This window comes from Punica granatum, chromosome 8 (genome assembly GCF_007655135.1).
Source record: "Punica granatum isolate Tunisia-2019 chromosome 8, ASM765513v2, whole genome shotgun sequence".
Classification (NCBI taxonomy): domain Eukaryota; kingdom Viridiplantae; phylum Streptophyta; class Magnoliopsida; order Myrtales; family Lythraceae; genus Punica; species Punica granatum.
Window position 1 is genome coordinate 842,173 of NC_045134.1, and position 13,714 is coordinate 855,886.

Consider the following 13,714-nt stretch of genomic DNA (forward strand, 5'->3'; position numbering starts at 1 on the left):
CAAATATGCATAATAGATCAGGAACATTCAATTCGCCGACTGTTCATTAGCTATTCCATGTATAAAACAGAGCAAGAAACCAAGATGAAGATCCCAAGCAAATCATGATGAACTCATTGTTCAGATAATCAACACAAGTTCTGCCTGCAACGCAGACTCTTGCCTTTCCTTTCATGTTTCTTCTTCCCGCGATCCATGTAATACCAAAGAAGAAGATATACCAAAGCACAGATCAGTTGATAGAGATGACAAACATCACATTAATTTACTACACTAGATAGATAATTTTCACATATAACTAGCAATAGTTCTGCTGCAACGATCTATCAAAGATACGTTGCAACTCTCTTCTGTCTGAGGTACTCTAGCTATACGAGAAAGCTAAAATACATATGCGAAACTAACAAAGTAAAGCATAAGGCATGGGTGCTGATTACAACGATCTTCTGTTACAGAAGCACATGCTACACCATCTACGACTAGGCCAAGGGAAAACAAGGCAAATGGAGCTAATTTTTTCTCACTCTCTTAGTTGGGCCCTCAGAGAAGTCCCTGACTAACCCATAGCCACCGCAGTTTGGACATCTCAGGGTTATTTTGGTCACCATAGCAAACATATGGCAGCGGGGACACCCCTTCAAGACCATAGTTGGAATCTTGGGTATGCCGAGATCGGAAAGCTCTTCCCCATCAAGACCAAGAGATGCACAGAGATGTGAGGACAATGGAAACATCGACCTCCCAGAAATTAATAAGTCTTCTACCGGACTTGGTATGGGTGGCGATAGTCTAAGAGATAAGTCCAAGTTGGTGCACGAAGTATTCTGCCTTGGTCCAATTCCCGTTGAGCTTCTCTTTTTTGTATTTTTCACAGATAACCCACCTTGAAACTACACTCATTAGACAAAAGAAAAATCATGACCGTGAAAAACAATTTTGTAATGACAGCGAACAATAATATATATCATGTACGAGTGGAAAAGAAAACGAATAATTTACCTCGGTGATGAGCTTGTTTTCCCAAGAGAAGGGGATCTCAGATGGGTCACCCAGTCCACTCATGCTCGGATTCAACACTGGCTTGTTGAGATCAATCGACTGGTGAATTTCTCGACGACCAGTCCTCTCTTCACTGTTGAAACTATCCTTGAAGCCATGCATGAGACCCATTTGTTCAAAGGAGGAGAAAATCCTCTGCTAGTTCAACGAAAGCGAGAGTTCTCAAGAGGTTATTGGATTAACCCAAATTCAAATCACATATATAACTGTGGTGGAGGAAGAGGCTCATGAAAATAGAGCAGGGGAAAGAAACTAACTTCAAACAAGTGTCAAGAGGTGTCAGCATTTATGAACATCTTCGATAACGCCAAAATGGTTAAAGGTGGTAACTGCTTCTTATATGGAATAAGACAATATCTCATCAATTTTGATTTGTATAAACAAAAATCCCGTATTTACATCCGGATTCTCTGAGTAAATGCTAGTAGTATTTCAGATTTTTCTCATTAAGTAAGATGTAATCGAAAATGCAGTTCTTGAACCATCATAGTAATGCAGGCTGCTTAAGATCAAAGTTTGATCTTAAGACAGGTACTTGATGACTCAACACAGTATCAGACAGCATAGGTAAATTTCGAACTCAATAGTCCCTGGTTTTTATCATCTATTCTCTGTATTGTGTTTCACAGACATGTTTTAGGCGTGATGATATTTGTCGTGATGCTAGAAATGTCTCAACTGAAAGATGTATTAAACTCGTTTCTTGTTTTATCATGACTCACAAGGTGTGAAGGACAAGTTACCATTTAAGTCCAAACTAACAAAGAATTGATGAAGAGTCCTTAACCAGCTTGGTTTTTGTTTTCTTCTTTCTTTTATTTTTTCTTACTTGCTAAGCAAAACTCCACTACTCCTACATATCATTTCCAACCGATTCACGACACTGAAGCAACACATGCACAAAGAAAAGACACGTCCCAAGCATTTCCTTAACCAGTCAAAGATTTACTCAGAAAACGGAATTAAATAGAAAATAAACCCTAAAGCAGCAAATAGATTGTTGAAACCAGAAAAAAACGAAATTATTGTCTTAGAGCATAATAAGGCTAACTTACCAGCATTTTCACCAAAAATCTCCACAAGAACAGGATCCATCAGTAAAATGATGGAATCTATTTGTATCCCTGACAATAATTTCTCGTCCTGTGATGCTTGATGCTAACTTCATAAAAGAGTGGCAATCCACACAGATCCTGAGGTTTTTCATAATCCTTAGAGGTGCATTCGGGGATGAGCACATCAAGCCGAAAGCAAGAGCAAGTTTCTCACTGTGGTGCTTTAAGAGTTCCTGTTTTCTACCAGAGTCCACATCGTGAAGGTCATGTTCAGTTTCAGCCCTGTAACCCATTCTTTCCATCTCTTCCATCATTCTATCCAATTTGTCATAGATATCAGCTATTCTTGGATGGTTTCTCTCACCAACCATGAAGGAATGGACTTTATCCTTGATTTCAATCCAACTCCTGCCCTTCTCCTTCTTAGCCTCGCTATCTTTAAGAAACTTCCTCACTCTCGCAACTTCCGCCCATTTCTTATTCGCAGCATACACATTTGATAATAAGACATGATTTCCAGCATTCTCAGGCTCGATTTCAAACAATTTAGAAGCAGCCACCACAGCTAAATCCAGATTCCCATGATTCCTGCAGGAAGACAGGAGAGATCCCCACATGGAAGAGGTAGCATCAAAGGGCATTTGAGCTATCAAATCATATGCTTCATTAACTAGACCGGCCCGACCAAGAATATCGACCATACAGGCATAATGAAGAACATTGGGGGACAAGTTGTACTCCTTAATCATTAGATCAAAATATTTCCGTCCCTTTTGCACTGAACCAACATGACTACATGCATTTAAAACACAGACAAAGGTCACTTCATTCGGGTACATTCCCATTTGCTGCATTTTCTCATAAAGAACCATGGCTTCAGTAGGGCGGGCGTGTTTTGCGAAACCCGATATAATCGAATTCATCAGAACTGTATTTTTCTCTTCAACGCCCAAAAAGACAATGTAAGCCTCACGGATGCTCCCACATTTAGCATACATGTCTATAAGAGAAGAAGCAATGAAGATGTTGGAACCAAACCCAGCTTTCCATAAAATGGCATGAACTTGGTTTCCTTCAATAAGAGCCGCGAGACCCGCACAAGCACAGATGATGGCAGAAATGGAGAACTGGTTGTGCTCAAGTCCAATAACCTGACCTCTCTGAAAGAGCACTAAAGCTTCCTCGTACATCTCATTTCGAACATACCCTGCGATCATCGAACTCCAAGTGACCTCACTTCTATCCCGCATAGATTCAAAAATGGAATTAGCATCATTTATCAGACCACACTTGGCATAAAGATCAAGCAATGCAGTCGCCACAAACACATTCTCATCCATCATGGCCTTAACAGAAAAGGCATGGAGCTGCTTACACTCGAGCAGAGCACACTTAGCAGCACAGGCACAGAGGACACTGGAGAGAGTGAATTCGCTGAAGGGAGCATGAGCACCTTCTTTTCCCCGTCTTAGCATCTGAATGAACAGGGTAAGGGCCTCTTGGTCCTCTCCCACTCGGGCAAGGGTCCCAATCATGGTGTTCCACGAAACTAAGCTCCGGTGAGGCATTCCATCGAATACCTTGCGGGCGTAGTCAAGAAGACCGCATTTTGAGTACATGTTGACGAGGATGTTGGCAGTTAAGGTGTCGGAGTGCAGCCCCAGGTGGATGACCTGAGCGTGGCATGCTTTGCCTTCGATAGCGTCCCCGTTTCGTGCGCATGACTGCAAGATTTGATTAAGTTTCTGTACGTGGGCAGCAACCCCATCTTCTGGAACAGGGCTGTTCTTCAATGGCTGATCCAGTTCTTGAGCTGTGGGAACTGCTGATAGATATCTGGGGCAACATAGGCGAAAAGCACGAATCTTTCCTCTGTGTATACACGAGGAGATCATCTGCTGGGGTCAACGCACCACAACATCATCCAAGAATCTATCTATACATATAGTAAAATAAACTTGAAGCACAATAAATTTGAAAAATCATAAAAAAATAATATGATTAGAAAAATTTAAAATACTAACAAAAAAATACAATATCTTTTATCAAGAGTAAGCAAAAGTAAGCAAAAATGATTAATTAAATTTAATGACAATTTAATATTTTACCAAAAATATATAATATTAAGAAACTAAATCTATGAATAAAATTATATTGGACATTTTCAATTTTATAGTATATTTTGCATGTGTGTTGCACGTGCATTAAAAAATATATATATTTACAAATAGAAGCAATCTTTCCTTGCAATTGGAGAATTTTTTTTCGGTTATAAAAGAGGTCTATGAGCCTAGTATATAACTAGAATTTATTTGGGTGCATAATAAATGAGGTTGAATACATAATAAATGTTTTAAAGAAAATTAATAGAATATGAAAAAAGAAAATGAAAAAATAATTATAATAATTAATAATTTTTTAAAAAATGTAATTAATTATCTAAATCTCCTACTCGGTATATATAATATTTAAAAGAATTTAAAGAATATGGAAAAAAATAAAAACAAAGAATAATAATTAAAAATATTTAATAAATACAATTAATGTACATAAATCTCTTATTAAATACAACTAGTGTCCCATGTGTTGCACGGATTTGTGTTCATATATTTATATTTTTTTACAAATAATAATTATAACAGTATATGATATTAATTTACATATTATTATTATTATTATTATTATTAAAAATAAAAGTTCTCAATAAATTTTTAAAAATAATTTTCAATAGAGTTGCATGAATGCTTTCAATGATACATTTATAATTTTATAATCAACGTTCTTATGATATCTTGTGAATTAATTTAATTTCTTTCACAATGTTAGTTTGTGTTATATATGTTTTTTTATTTTATTTTATATATTTTTATTCTTTTATAATACTTTTCAAATTTATGGAATCTTCATTCTGGATAAAGATTTTTATTATTCTATACAATATCATATTTTCAATTTACATAACCTTCTTTCGTGCTTTTCAATATGCTTGTATGCATAAATGTTTAATTTTTATGGTAAATTATATATATACTTCATTAATTTTTGTTAAACTATCAAAATTTTAAAATCAATTTCTATAAGCTAGACTCAATTTTTATAATGTCGAGTTAAGTAACTGTTTATATACATTTATTTATCACTTGTATATATTAAAAAAATTACAACAAAAATTTTCTCTCAATTATATTTAGTATGATATTTATGTATATTTAATTGCATGTATTAAATACTTTTAATTATTATCTTTATTTTTTAAATTTTTTTCATATTCTTTTAATTTTCTTATAACTATTATATAGTAAGCTCGAGATTTAGATCCAAATAATTGCATTTACTAAAATTATTTAATTATTATCTTTGTTTTTAATTTTCTTCTTCAATATTTTAAAAATTTTACTTTTCAATATGCTAGTACATAGATATGTTTAGTTTTTATGATAAATTATAGGGGTTTTCATGCTAGATATCTCATGATTTCACTCGTTTTTCAAATATATTACATGATTTAAAACTTACCCAAAAAGACCTATGATTTACATCTGATTTCAAATCTATCATGGCGTTAATTTCTCTGTCAATATTTAATGGTGCTGCTGACGTGGAATGTAAGTGGAATCATTCTTGCCACTGGCCCTTTATCCGACATAGATTTGAGAGAAAAATAAAATCATAGGATAGATTTGAGAAAAAATTAAAATTTTGTGATAGGTTTAGGGCGCATTTACGTTTCATTGACAAAAAAATTGACGCCATAATATATTTGGAATAAAATGTAAACCATTGGCCCATGAGATAGATTTGAGAAAATGCTAAAACCATAAGATATGGCGTAAAAATCCATAAATTATATAAGTGCTTCATTAATTTTTGTAAGAATATGAAAGTTTTTATATCAATTTTTATAATGTCGCGTAGAGATTTATGTAGATTTGATTACACTTATTAAATACTTTTAATTATTATCTTTGTTTTTAATTTTTTTTAATATTCTTTAAATTTTATTTTAATTATTATATAATGAGCCGAGATTTAGATAAATTAATTGCATTTATTAAAAATATTTAATTGTTATCTTTGTTCATTAATTTTATTTTTCCATTTTTAAAAATTTTACTTTTCAATATACTTGTACATATATATATATATAGTTTTTATGATAAATTACATATATGTTTCATTAATTTTCATAAGAATATGAAAATTTTTATATTAATTGCTATAAGCTAGGCTCAATTTTTATAATTAAAACCCAAAAGACTTATGGTAATATGTTTTAGTATTTTTTTTGTTTTGAATTGGCTAATAAAGTAAATTTTGTTTCTTTTGTCTTTTTTTATTCATTCAAAAATTGAATAAATTTTTAAAATATAGTAAATAAAATTATTAAAAACAAAGTAAAATACATGTTACAAAATTTGCATCCTTTTTTCCATTTAATGAAGTTTGAATTGGAAAAAAAATAAGAAGATAAATTATTAAAAGTAAAGCAAAACAAATAAAATACTTGTAAATTGCCTAATAAACAAACTTGCTTTCTTCTTTTATTCAATAAAAATTATAATATAATAAAAATAATTATTAAAATAAAGCTAAATTAATACAAATTGAAAGAGTATGGAAGCAAATCAAACTCTCTTTATAAAGGTTCCAAACCCTACAACTTAATAGTATTTAGATTTAGATTTAGATTGATAGATGTGCATATAACATATATACATATTCTTTTTTATCAAAGAATTTATTCTTCCGACTCTCTAGACCAAACTTGAGAAATTATTATATCATCTCCAGTTTCACTAATATCACTAATATTCCTTCGTATGACTCCCCGAGGCACGAGTACGACGGGGCATTGTACAATAATTCATGAGTGTCATACTCTTGTCTTTTTCTTCATATGACGCCCCGAGGCACGTATACGACTGGGCACCGTACAACAATTCATTTGCATCGTGCTCTTGTCTTTTTCCTTCGTACGATGTCCCGAGGCATGAGTAGGACGGGCATCCTACAACAGTTCATTTCAGTCGTACTCTTATCTTTTTCCTTCGTATGACTCCCCGAGACACGAGTATGACTGGGCATCATACAATAGTTCATTTTCCGGTATACTCTTATCATTTTCCTTTGTACAATGCCTCGAGGCACGTGTATGACGGAGTCGGGGGCGGAGCCAAGATTTTTATCTAGGGGGACAAATATATACTTTTTGGACAAAATTTAAAAATTTCAAAATTCAAGAGGGCAAAGTACTAATTTTACATTAAAAGAATGCATATTTTTGAGATAAAATTTAAAAATTTTAAAGTTCGGGGGGGGGGCAATTGCCCCCCTGCTCCTTCATTGGCTCCGCCCCAAGACGGAGCATCGTATAATAGTTCATGACTCAATGGGAACAATCCAGTGGCAGATGGCCAAGCAGGTGGAGAAGCAGGCGGCACTGCTGCATGGCGCCTCTCGTACGAATCTTCGACCTGCGGAGTTGAAATCGGTGAAAGAATGAATGAATGAAGCAAGCACAAAATCAGAGAGCTAACACAAAAAATTAATAAGACGCGCCCAGGAAATCAAGCTCAGAATGATGCTAATCCATATGCCACTGATGAAGAAGATGAACGCATGATCGATCCTGCCTTTCTTCTCAAGCGTCCTGACAGTGTACTGCAGCACCCACATAAAATTTTCAGTGCAGAAAGATTGCGCGTGGTCCAACATGCCGTAGTCCCACCGACCAGTGGCAGAGAATGACGAAGCCAATCCAGAAGGACATGAGAAAAGCGGTGAGGACGCTCTTATAACCGGAGAAGGAGATTCCCAGTTAGTCGGCCACCAGGACACCATATTTCATCAGAAGTTTTGCGACCAACCCACGACAGGTCTCGGGATGCAGAACCTCTGCTTTTGGACCGAAATCATCGCCAGTGCAAGGTAACCAAGAGCTTAAAGAAAGAACGTAAGGATTGCGACAGGAAGGACGTAGGCTACCTCCATCCAATCGATAGCAGCATAGTGCAATACAGGGGTGAGTGCAAATACAAGAAGTGAAGATATAACAGAAAATCAAAATGTGCTGCGCGGGAATTTACTTTTTTATAGTTTTTGTAGTTATTTGTTTTATAAATAAAATCTTAGAAATAAATTGTAATGATGGTTTATTTTATATATATTATATATATGAAATTATATATTAATGAAATTTATTGTCGCCAGAAGGCGCGAATGTGGAACGAACTTTTATATTTATGTTTGTGTTGTATACCGTAATACACGAAAATGAAAAGATGGACAATCAGAAGATCATAAAAAATTTCTGAATTTATGTGGTAGATTTTCTTCACTCAATTGGAGGTCTGTACATTGCAAAACCCGCGAGAGCCTATTTAAAATAGCTACGGTAGAAACATAAAAAATGAATGAGATTATGCATTAATTTTTTTGGAGTAAATCGATATTTGAATTTGTTTGAATTACCGCAACATTTGATGTAAATATTCATATAAGAAACTCTAAGTATGATTGATCTTTTGTATGATTTTATAAAGTAATTGGTTTGAACTTTCACAAAATTTGGTGCGAATATTAAATAGGAAACTTGAATAGATGGGGGTTATCATCTATTAACCCGTCGGAGGACATTGTCGAAGTCTCTAAACCCGGCAGCTTACCACGTTGGAAATGCCACAACATAAACGTGCATATCTCTCGCCCAAACCTCACGCTCTCGGGCTTCAAATTGTGAAGCCGAACCTTCTTCAGTGCCACAATTTTAACCCATCGGGCAACTGAATTTTCATCCTCCCGAAAATAATATGACGAAGTTGATAAATGTTAACTGCTGCGAAATAAGACTATGATGTGGATCAATACCATGGATTGATTATGGGTTCATAAATGTACGTGCACGCATTACATTAAGATATATTACTAAACAATGTATTCCATCATGCAATTTATGAAGCATCCAATTGGGGTTGGGGAGTTAATAAGAAAGACGTGAATTTCAAAATTGGAGTAAATGTCTTGAAAAATCGATTAATATCTATTTTTTGAATGAGCATTCAGTATTTACCTTGGGATTATTTTCATAATTAATTAGAAGGGTGTAAGTGAAAGGTAGCTCAACGATCAGTTGGGAATTTGGGGGTTTCAACTTCCAAATTGTGAAGAAGAGGCACAAGAAAGGTGGCAGTGGCATTATGACATGAAGCATATAAATGCATCCACTTCTTCATTTTCCCGTTGCTTTGCAATGTTTGCATACACATAGAACCATTAGAGATGCCCGTGCAATGCAGGGTGAAACTAATAAATAAAATCATGCACAGTATAAATATGATGAAAAACATATATTATTTACTTCATAGCTAAATTATATTTCAATTTAATACAATCATTATAGAACATCTGAAAATTTTAATAAATCAATATCCTTATTAAAAATACATAATGTATTTTTCGACCGACCTTTATTATGTTATTATATTGATGCATCTTATTCATAATATTTCCATAAGTAACAATCTCTATTTAAATACTTTATGAATCGACCTATAAGATTGAATTAAGAACAATTATATTATATTATTTTATTTTATTTTATTATTAAAATTTATATTATTATTACGTACTTTATGGTTAAGTAATGTTTATATTTACATTAATTTATTCGCATTTTTTAAAAGATAAAATAGAAACTCGAGAATATGAAAAACGAACGTACTCTCCACGATAACTTTCAAAATGCTTCCGGTTTATATATATATATACATATATATATATATATATATATATATATATATATAGATTCGTTAGTAACTTGTACTGTGGGTAGTATATTTCAACAATATCAATTAAATTTAAGTGAAAAATGCATGACTAGGTCTAAGGGTGTCAAAATATGACCCGGCCTGGCCCGGCAATACCGGGCTTGACCTGAGCTATCGCGGCCCGAAGCTTATAGAACAGGGCTGGGCCGACCCGATTCATTTCAGGCCGTCCTGGCCCTATAGGCCATTTCTTTTTTTAAAAGACAAATAGTTAAATATTTTAAAAATGAATATGAAATTGGAACTAGCAAGACAACCCATTCTCTCATCAAGCTCTAATCGAACATGCCATAGTGAATCCTATGTGTTGATTTTGGAGTTTCGCTGCTTTATAAAAGGCGGATGAGTGGAGAGAACCTATCATCAGCCCAATGGACTTTTCTTTGACCTAGTTGAGGTCACATGGTCGAGCCCAACGTCAACGGACCTACCAAGTATATATACATACAAATATATTTTATATGTGGTAAATTGAATTTCCCTTGAATTGTTTGTCTCTCTTATAGCTTTGATTTGATGGGAAAATATATGATATTGATGTGTCAAATCAAGGTGAGGAAACAATGAAGTACAGAAAGTGAGAGCGACAAAATCTCCTACACAAAAATAAAATTAAAAATTATTGGAAGGATATGAGGCAAAACTATACATATACATTAGCTTTGTGTTGGGGCCAAGTTTATGGGACAATTCCGATGTAGATTCGTTTAAAGAGTTTAGTATTTGTTTCCTTTAAGTAGGTTTCATATCCGAAATTTATAAATGAATAAAATTTATGATCGAAAGAGTTTTACTCCTCAATAAATAAACTAAACATGAATTGAATTATTCAAGACTCATTAAATTTTAGAATATCAAAGCGCACATTAAAAAAAAAAAAGAGTACATGGGGGACAATGACCAAACCCTTTGCCATGCATTTCTTGATTATTATATTGACCGCGCTATTCTATTGACAATTTAAGCAGACACACTCACACAACACAAGTGGGCTTCTCTTTTGGATCCGTCCCAATGATCACTATGAGATGTGCAACTAATTAATCTGATTAAAGGTAGAAGCTTAGGGGAGTGATAAAGAGCCAAATATGAAATATCCTTTTCCTCTCTATAGCCTTCTCGTGGCTTATCATGTCCTTTCCCTTTCAAGATACACACCAATCGCCTTTTCCTACTTTATGTTTCTCTAAGATATCGAAATGATCGATAAAGACGAGAACAAACAAGTTTGTATTAAGGAAAAAAAAATCGGTTGACTCAATCAGTATAGTATACTATCATTGAATGGATTATTCCGTAACTTGTCTGGTGCAATGACCATATAGTAGATTAACAAGTCGATTGAGAAAACTTAACGGAAAGGGATATGCTTGTAACGAAGCAAGATTTTGTGCGAATTATTTTTGTCATAGGAAAAATTACGTCATATATCATATAGTTTAACATTTTTTTCAAATCTATCATATATTTTAAAAAGTATTAAATATATCACATAGTTTACATTTTTCTCAAAATCTTCCCGCCGTTATATCTTACATCAATGAAACGTTAGTATACTCCAAATCTATCACATGGTTTTAATTCTTTTCTCAAATCTATTCTATTATTTAATTTTTTTCTCAAATCTATTCTGAATAAAAAGGTCACAGTGGCAAAATCGTTAAACGTTGACGAAGATATAACGGTGGGATAGATTTGGAGAAAAATATAAATCATATGATAGATTTGACACTTTTTAAAGTATATAATAGATTTTAAAAAAATATATTAAATCATAGGATATATGAGGTAAAAATTTTATTATCATATCAAATCTTTATATTGTGGTGCTGATTTTATATATGCACAAAGCGATAGCATTATGTCTTCTCCAAATCTTACTCGAAAGACCCGCGACCATCTAAAGATAGCCGCATGTACATCCATATCAACTTGTGGCAGACAAATATGATATATCAAATAGACATAGGCACGCTGTGGCCCCTTTAATTGCCAATAGGGGTTGACCACAAGATGACTTGGGTAGGTCCTCTCTTTAATTTGTCATGAATCACATGGTTAGGTTACTTCGGGGCCTACCAGAAGATCCAAAGGAATATCAAAAAGCCAATAACGCCTCATTTGCTAAATTTGGGCAAGTATATATACGAATCGCTTACGTGCTCTCCAATAATATGTACGAGCTTGCCTACCCGAGATATCATGATACATCCCCCAATATACTGTAGAATAGGAACATCGTTTTATATATTCCTTGAAGGCAGTCGTTATAGTTTCCGTTAGACTAGACTAGAGTTGAAACCCATATAATGTATGTACACACACATAAAACTAGAGAAACATTTCATATAGCTGATAAGTGACCTATGTGAATCTCCCTTTGAAAACAGATGACTTTCGGTGCGTTTGTGCCATTCAAGTGCAGTACTTGAATGACGCAAACACACCGATTACAAGTACTGCACTTGAATGGCACAAACACACCGAAAGTCATCTATTTTTCAAAGATTCTTATCCGGCAAATGGCATTAAAAATGTTCTTACCCCTAAAAAAAAGAAAAAGGATCGTAAATAAATATATATATATATATAAAAGAGAAGATTGGTCAATTTGTTCATTTATTGTTTTTTTTTTCCTCGAAGTATCAGTGAGGTAATGTTCTTGATTTCTTATCCTGTAAGAATCTTCCTTCGCCTTCCTCGAGTGGGAATCTTTTAACGATATTAATTTTTAAGTTTTGAACCATTCGTATAATGTTCTTGTAAACGGAAAAAAGAAAAAGAATAAATCTTGTTATTACATAGCTTGACGTTTCGAATAATGTCCTATGTAACAAATTGAAGTATTCATTCTTTAAATAATAATCTCTACCTCTTTCGATTATGCGATAACCAATAACAAAGTTCAGTAAAATTCCAAAGAAAATTTTAAACAGCACGACTCACTAGGTCCGAGAATCCTAAAAGGAGAAGAAAGTCTCCAGATTTCCCATCACAGATTTCAACAGATAGTCAAGATTCCAATGGACTCGGGAAAATTTTTCAACTCCTGAAGGAAAATTTGTGTCGAATATATGTCCATTTTCGTTGTCATTTTTGTTCTTAGGGTATCTTGACCAATCCTCATTTAAGTAAAATGCCAGATGCGATAAGATGTTATTGGTGGAATTCTGTTTACATTACCGGAGGTCCCACCAATAATTGATTATTTAACTTAAAAAAAAAAGGCATCGCTTTAATAAAGAAGAAATTCCTTGTGTTCTATTTTCATCATAAAAATATGTAGCTAGGTCGGGAATTTATTAATTTTGACCAATTTTGTTTTCTTTAGGAAAATCTTCTATGGCTCCGGACTATCATCCTAATTCGAACTCAACATATGTCAGTAGATTTAGATCTTTTATTTATAAAGTAGTCATTTCGTGAAGCAAATTGTTTGGACGACGAACGAATATATTTTGTCACATTTTTTAATAAAACTTCATTGATAGTTCAATTTAGTAATTAAGATATATTATGCTGGTGTTTTAAAAATACATGTATGTAAAATGAAAATGATCTGCTAGCGATAGAAGCATAACTTATTTAATTAATTTATCTAAATTAGAAATAAGAACAACATAATATCATACAATGGATGTAGCATCTCCAATGAGGATGAGGAGAGTTTCAATTTTGGTAGGGCTTACTAAATAGGACAACCCAATTTTTGATCCCATTGGAGAGTTTGAGCAAATTGGAAACGGTTCCAATTTAGAGGGATTGGTTTCAATT

At 33.6% G+C, this 13,714-nt stretch overlaps 1 protein-coding gene across 3 annotated transcripts; it reads right to left on the bottom strand.

The window, feature by feature from the left end:
* Nucleotides 1–218: 218 nt before the first annotated feature.
* On the bottom strand, nt 219–4,075 carry LOC116189357 (pentatricopeptide repeat-containing protein At5g04780, mitochondrial). Of its 3 annotated transcripts, XM_031518992.1 has the most exons (4): nt 3,490–4,072; nt 2,115–3,321; nt 1,000–1,194; nt 219–890 (listed from the first exon to the last, which is right to left on the bottom strand). In XM_031518992.1, the coding sequence occupies exons 1-2, from the start codon at nt 4,007–4,009 to the stop codon at nt 2,123–2,125; spliced, it is 1,719 nt and encodes a 572-aa protein (XP_031374852.1). In that variant the 5' UTR covers nt 4,010–4,072; the 3' UTR covers nt 219–890; nt 1,000–1,194; nt 2,115–2,122. The 3 variants fall into 3 exon arrangements, with proteins under 3 accessions (XP_031374852.1, XP_031374851.1, XP_031374850.1); XM_031518991.1 differs by having other exon boundaries at nt 1,000–1,197; nt 2,115–4,075; XM_031518990.1 differs by having other exon boundaries at nt 2,115–4,072.
* Nucleotides 4,076–13,714: the final 9,639 nt, after the last annotated feature.